This window comes from Asparagus officinalis, chromosome 3, assembly GCF_001876935.1.
Source record: "Asparagus officinalis chromosome 3, Aspof.V1, whole genome shotgun sequence".
NCBI classification, from domain to species: domain Eukaryota; kingdom Viridiplantae; phylum Streptophyta; class Magnoliopsida; order Asparagales; family Asparagaceae; genus Asparagus; species Asparagus officinalis.
In genome coordinates this window covers 73,930,737-73,938,105 of record NC_033796.1, presented here as the reverse complement: position 1 = coordinate 73,938,105, position 7,369 = coordinate 73,930,737, and the positions used below count along the sequence as shown (strand labels likewise).

General features: G+C 33.4%; 1 protein-coding gene across 1 annotated transcript; it reads left to right on the top strand.

Moving 5' to 3' along the window:
- On the top strand, positions 1,951-4,139 carry LOC109835286 (NHP2-like protein 1). Its single transcript, XM_020403268.1, has 5 exons — positions 1,951-2,077; positions 2,178-2,301; positions 2,417-2,520; positions 3,886-4,040; positions 4,106-4,139. Exons 1-5 carry the CDS (start codon positions 2,075-2,077, stop codon positions 4,137-4,139), a joined length of 420 nt encoding a protein of 139 aa, XP_020258857.1. The 5' UTR covers positions 1,951-2,074.

Below are 7,369 nucleotides of genomic sequence, written 5' to 3'. Positions count from 1 at the left end.
TTCATTGACGAACTTCACCTCCGATGATGAACTCCGAACCTCGTATCGAATGATGAGCTTCAAATCTCGTTTCTAATGATGAGCTTCGAACCTCGTTTCCAATGACGAGCTTCGTCTTTGATGTCAAGTCTCATTTCCAATGATGAGATTCAAACCTCGTTTCCAATGACGAGCTTCACATCTTGTTTCCAACGACAAGCTTTGTTGTTTGAGACGATGTTCATCATTGTAATGACCCTCGTCATGCTCGTTATGATCTTCGACGCTCCAAGGGCAAATGATTAGCCGATGATCTATGAAGATCCATGAGAGTGGAGGAAAGATAGGCTTTTCATTATGGAGTGAGTTAATGGGCTTTAACTCCCCTTATAATGAGGGAGTTAGTGGTCATTAACTCCTATTTAAATGATGTCATTAACTCTTCTTAAATGGGTAAGTTATTGGTCATTAATCCTTCTTAAATGTAGTCTCTGAAAATTATGACAGACAAGGTTCGGCTACGCACGAGGTTCGTTAACAATGGCAACCACGAACTTCATCTTCAATGACGAGCTTCGTTTCTGGATGAACTTGTTTCTGGATGAACTTTGTTTCTGGACAAACTTCATGTTTAATGACGAACTTTATTTCTGGGTGAACTTCGTCTTCAATGATGAAGTTCGTCTTTTGAGGGGTGAAGTGCTGTTAGACGAGGTCTGTCTGCGGATGGACTTCGTTGGCCAAGATGAGGTTCATTATGATTATGAGCCTCGTCATGCTTGTAGCAAGGTTCAACCTTGCTTTATTCCTTAGCACTTTTTTAGTGCCTACAGTGTATTTTGTATTTTTAACCTTTTAGGTGTTTTTTATAAATTTTAAAAATCTCATGGTTCTACTTATAACTGAGAGATTTTAAAAATCTTGTGGGAACGTTTCTTTAAAAATTTGGCCTTTGAACATGTATTTTGAAGTTTTTGAAATATTTTGGGTGTTTTTTTTGCAAAACTCAAAACTTTTAGCATGTTTTTGTAATTTACAAATTATAAAATTTTTAATATTTGTAAGTTTCAAATTTTCTATTTTTTAAAATTTTGACATATTTTGGGTATTTTTTGTAACTTTTAAAACTATCAGGGTATTTTTTATAAATTTTAAAACTTTCATGGTGCTATTTATAAGTTATACATTGTGTAGTGTTTGTAGATTTTGATTTTTCTAGGGCGTGTTTGTGTAAAATTTGACTTATTTAGGGTGTGATTTGCAACTTTTGAAACTATTAGGGTGTTTTTTTATAAATTTTAAAATTTTTTATGGTTCTATTTATAAGTTTTAGATTTTGTACTATTTGTTGGTTTTGATATTTTCGGGGGTGTATTTTTAAAATATTTAACTTCTGGAGGGTGTATTTTGTAAATTTTTGAAATTTTTAGGATGTTTTTTTTTTGGAAATTTTTAAATGTTTATAATGTTGTTTATAATTTATAGATTTTTGTACTATTTTGTAAGTTCTATATTTTCATGGTATTTGATAAATTTGAAACTTTTGAGGATGTTATTTAATTTTGGAATCTCTAATAGTGTTTTTTATAAATTATATAAAATTTACATAAAATTGTATGTAATTTATAGATTTAGTAATGTTTATTGTTATTTTATGAGTGTGTTTTTAAAATTTTTGAATGTTAAAAAATGAATTGGTTAAACGGGTTGGCAAGTTGACCCGTTTGTGACTCAATTAATAAATGAATTTTTTAGATCGATCTGTTTATGACGCGACTTATATAAAATGATTCATACCTGTTGATCTATACCCGTTTATGATCCGACCCATATAAAATAATTCATTTTCATTTATAACGAATCGGATCGAATCGAATCCAATCAGGGGGTCGGGTCATAAATTGCCACCTCCAAATTATAAACTCGCTGCCACATCGCGTCTGGCTACCGAGAGCACCCATGTCGAGTCCAGCCCGAGCCAGTGAGATTAATTAGGGTTTATAAGTAAACAGCGGATTCCCTTCTCTCGAAGAACAAATTAGAAAACCGCCGTCGTTTCCCCCCCTCTTTATTTCATCTTTCTTCGTCAACAACAATGGTAAATATCTAGGGCTTCAACCTCCTTTCATTATTATTTATTCTTCTTCTTTAAACAATTCCTCTATTGAGAAAGAAAAAAAAAACTTGTGTTTTTTTAGGGCACGGAAGTTGCTGTGAATCCAAAGGCGTACCCTTTAGCGGATGCTCAGCTAACAATTACGATCATGGATTTGGTACAGCAAGCTGCGAACTACAAACAGCTCAAAAAGGGCGCGAATGAAGGTTATTTTTTCTGTTGAATGATTTCCTATGGCTTTTTTTGGTTTTGCGGCAGTTTTAGTTTCGCGGGTATTATAAAGTTTTGATTTTTTTTTTTGTAATTTTCTTTAAATTGCAGCGACGAAGACGCTGAATCGAGGAATATCGGAGTTCATTGTGATGGCGGCCGACACCGAGCCGCTCGAAATCCTTCTACATCTTCCTTTGCTTGCCGAGGACAAGGTATAATCTTAATGCAAAAGAATGGGAATTTTTTTTTATATGGTGATATTTATTGTGATAGTTTGGTTTGGTAAATTTCTTTTGTTACATCATATTGTGGCTGAAGAGCGTGTGAAAGTAAGTTATCGAGTATTGGAGAAAATAATTTTGAAATGGTTCTTATCTTGAAGATTTAATATGAAAGAAAACCATAGGCCTCAGCTTTCTAGTTTGTAAAAGTGAGGGTACATTAGGCACATATTATATTTAAGTCTTGGCCATATGTGAAACTTTAGTTCTCTGTATAAGCGATTCTTGTACGGTTTCTGCATGTTAATGTGATTATTGACACATTTGGAGTATTGAGAAGCAATTCAACTCTTAAATGCCCTTTTATCATGTGAAAATGTTGATTAGCCAATATTTTTAGCAAACTCTGTCCTTGTTCAAAGCAAGGACCGAACAATTGATTATTTCTTTGAAACAAAATGCAGGGATCAAAAAGTTAATTCTTGTTGAAAGGATTTAAGAAGATTCTATCCTTTTTTTTATTTTTTACATTATCAGGGTGCTGAATCATTGAGTTGTTACCCTGAAAATAACTGTAGAAACAAAGTTAAATCCAACAAAATAGGAAGTTGAATTGAAGACAAAACTTGACGATAATTATGTTGCCAATTTGAAGGCAAAAGTTCTAAATGGATATAGTGACATGGATTCTGTAGACCATGCTAAAATGTTAATGCGCCTTCTTGATATGGCTTGTTGAAATGAATTTCATAAACTAGCTGCCACTGCATTAGAGGTGTGATCTTGCCTCAGATGTCCACTGAACGAGTCAGGGTCGTACTAATCTCAGCAGTCTGCAGACGTTAATTCTCTGAAACTATTCTCAGTAGTCTATACTCAATAGACCTGAATATGAGCTTTTACATTTTCCTCCTTAACAATGACAGAATTATTTCTGGAACTTAATTCCATTTGTACGGTGGACAGTTTTGTCCTATTACACATCTTACATGTATCTTCGGAAAAAATTACGGAGAATTGTAGAAAATAAGCTGTGCTAGTGTTATTAAGATAAAAGAAAATTTCAGCGGAGTAGAGAAATAGAGAAAGAGGAACAAGAAGACTCATAGTTGAAGGATAACACATAAAAATATGCAAATAGCTTACCATTTGCTACCTACATACCTTTTAGAATTTGGGGCTCGAGGGCTGACCCTATCAGTCTTAAACTGCAAAAGCTATTGATACATATGCGAGAAAAGGAGTTTAACATATTTATGCTTCAAATTGGTTTTTGTGTTCTGCTTTCTTTCTTAATCTCCTTCAGCTTCTTGGGATTTTTATATTCAAATAGCGTTTGATGTTTTATTGTCCCAGAATGTCCCCTATGTATTTGTCCCTTCCAAGCAAGCACTTGGTCGAGCTTGTGGAGTTACAAGACCTGTGATTGCCTGCTCGGTGACTAGCAACGAAGCTAGCCAATTGAAGAGCCAGATACAGCAACTCAAGGCATGTTTCTCTGGACTTTTATGGTATCCAACCATCTTTTACCAGGCTCAAATTCTTTTACTAATTTCATTTCCCTTGATATTTCCAGGAATGTTAGAATTGTTTTGATGCACGCAATTTAGACTCTTGTTTTCTTTCCATGTTCAAATTTGAGGTAGCTATTATTACAACAAGTTTTATAATTACTAGCTTGTCTTCATGCATGAGAATTGAGAAGAATGCCCTTCTTGAAAAGGTTTTCGCCGAGTTTTTCACCAAGAACTCATCTTTTGTCCTCTACTAGGTAGGATGCACGTGAGTATGCACGCCCGTGCATCGCGTGGTCAGATTATGTTGATAGTTTCATTTGGGTTTGTATGTGTCTTTACTATATCTTGTTTGTGAAATAGTTTATGATATGAGTTTGGGTTATGGAAAGTCATTTTGTCCAAGCGAAAGTCTTTATTATAATGCATGGTAATCAGTTATAACGTAGAAGTGTGAATAAATTTGAGACCCAAAATCTTGAACCTTAGATTAGTTGTTCAAATTTGAGATAATTTAATAATGTTATATACAAATCTTAGCTAGGCTTATCATTTTGTTATGGAGTCAAATTTGATGAGCTCTAGGACGATTATCTATGGTCAAATTTGAAACACTTTGATAGTGTCAGAATTAAATCTTAGCTAAATCAATCATTTCCTTACAGAGTGTTATTTGATAAGCTCTAGAACAATTAACAGTTATCTATAACTTCGTATGATATTTTTATTAAATAGGACAGGTATTATGCCCATGCTTGCCCGGTGAGTCTTAGTTTAGGGTTTTTATCTTATTTGATTGTTCTTCTAAATTAACCTGAAACATTTTCCTTGGCTTGTTGCTTCGTTTTTAATGTTTTTGACTTCTATTCACGTTTTTTTTTTTTTTTTTTGAATAGTTCACTTTTCTTAAGAACATGAGTACGCTAAATGACTCATACTAAAGGTTTATAATGCCATTTATACGACTGAACATGGAAGTACCTTTTTTGAGTTGTCTTGTACTATTCTGAACATAATATGCGAGACGAAACTTATGATATATAGTTGCAACTGTCAATAGTTATTCATCATTTTAATATTGATTAAGAATGGATTCAGATAACCAAAATTAACATACACATGTAAGTCATGGTGCTTGACATTATTGCTAGCGCTGGACTTTGGATACTCATTAAATTTAGCTGAAGTTTTACGAATGCATTGAAAATAAATAAGTTTGAGAAGATATTGTTTTTGACAAGTAACGTAAATAAGTTTGGGAAGATATTGTTCTTGGCACTTGTCCCTTACAAAAAATAATCTTTTTTTTTAATCATTCCTTTCAAAATGTCAACACATCCTTCGCTTGGTCACAAAAAGGCATCTGCATTTTCTTTTAGAAGATAATAATCAAATCTAAAAAAGAAAAGGAACAATTAAGCAATTACAATTTAGATGTTTTCTTTTAGGGGCTGATTGGTTCAATTTCTATAAAAAAGAGGAAAAAGAAAAGTACTCAAAATTTAATTTCCTTGTATTTCTATAAAATTTGTAGGAAAAATTTATAGAACTCAAAAGAGTACCATATTTCTTGTTTTTTGTTATTTCTTTGTTTGGTTCAAAGTATGAAAAAGTTTCTAACTTTATAGAAAATATGTTGTTTTCTTTTTCTTTTGTTTGGTTGGATGTCACTTATAAAAAATAGCTTACTAACAATGCCCATGGGAAATCACATGAAAAGGGTACTGAAGTAGTTAATTTTTTTAATATATGCGTCAGATTTCTGGGTGATTTCCGTCCATTTTGCGTAGAATAAATTGTATCTATTTTTGTTTGATCAGGCTTCTAGCTGTTAGTCCCTTACATCTTTAATAATTGCATATTAGTCCCTGTCATCATACATGATCTTGCAAAATGGTTCCTTAAAGCTCAACCTTGGGTCAGGGTCCTTTTTTAGCCGTAGGAGAAGAATTCTAGCGGGTTTGGGCTTTTTTAAGAGTGTGCAGGGTCAAATACACGATTATTGAAGATATAAGCGACTAATATCTAAAAAGTCCTAAAGGTAATTTGGGGGATTAATATCAAACTATGAAGATTCGAGGGGCTAATATCAAATTGCCTATGATTTTATGGTTTAAGAGACTGGTATCTTAAAAAGTCCTTTAATTTAGGATAGCCCATCAACACGTGCGCGCAACATTACAGTAAATTGGGCTTATCAAATGACGTATTTGAACATGAAGGAGCTAGAAGATGTCAATGTGTGTCAACATAATCTTCCGTGCGAATCTTGATCAAGAAGATTATTCGGAGTTCTACAAAGATTCTTATTTGCCTTACTTGGATGCTATTAAAATTACCAATGCGGAGCATGAGATACTAGCATGTATGGCTACATAAACTTCTTTTTATTTAGCCTGTGTATCTATTTTCTTGTAACTGTTTTTAGGATTCCAGTTTTGTCAATGTCAATGTTGGCTTGAGAGTTCATCCTTCTATATCATAATCATCCCCCTCCCCCACCCCACCCCTCCCCCACCCCACCACTCAAAAAAAAAGTTTTTCCTTGTTGTGTGATGCTTTCTGCACACTAGAACACAGTATGTCACTGCATATGCCCCCTGTTTGATTGTGTATCTCAGTTTTTTGGGCTTTCTCGATATTAATCGCTTGCCCCTCGAATGATCGAGATTGCTATTAGAAGTTGAAATGACAATTTTCTTGAAGGATCCCCCAAATTTGCACACGACTACATCCGTAGCTCCATGTTTTTAAATTTTGAAAATAAACCAAGTAACTACCGTTGCGCTGTAGGCGGCAATAATTGCAATAACTACAGTTGCATGCGACTGACATTTGCATTGCAATAGCAATTGCGTGAGCCAGATAACAATTTGATCTAAGCAAAAGAGAATAGTGCAAATTATTCAATCTAATATAGGTAGTGAATGATTATCCCATTGATTTTTCTCCGAATCAAGACCATTGATTGAGAATAACTATAAAATTAATGTCCTTCCTTTTGGTGTTGTAATGTGCAAATTATTCAGTATTTATAGTTTTCTTCGCAAGGCATTGGCAAACTTTGAATTTGAAGAATAAGTTAGTTATGATAACTTATTCTGATATGAACCTTTGACACATAATAAACTGAACCACAAAGATGCAAGCACATTAAAAAAAGATTAAAAAATTTCAATCTTGTGTTAAGCCAAGTAGGATTTACCGCCACGGAATTACTGAATTATTTAAGCAAATACTTAAAATGATATATAGCAATATAGGATCAAAAGGAAAATTATATATGATATATATATTTGAAGTAAAAAATACTTTTTTTCCCCACA

Coding starts and splice junctions, on each gene's coding strand:
- LOC109835286 (XM_020403268.1), top strand. Junction 2,302..2,416: donor CAAAAAGGGCGCGAATGAAG/GTTATTTTTTCT, acceptor TTTAAATTGCAG/CGACGAAGACGCTGAATCGA. Junction 4,041..4,105: donor TGTTTCTCTGGACTTTTATG/GTATCCAACCAT, acceptor TGATATTTCCAG/GAATGTTAGAATTGTTTTGA.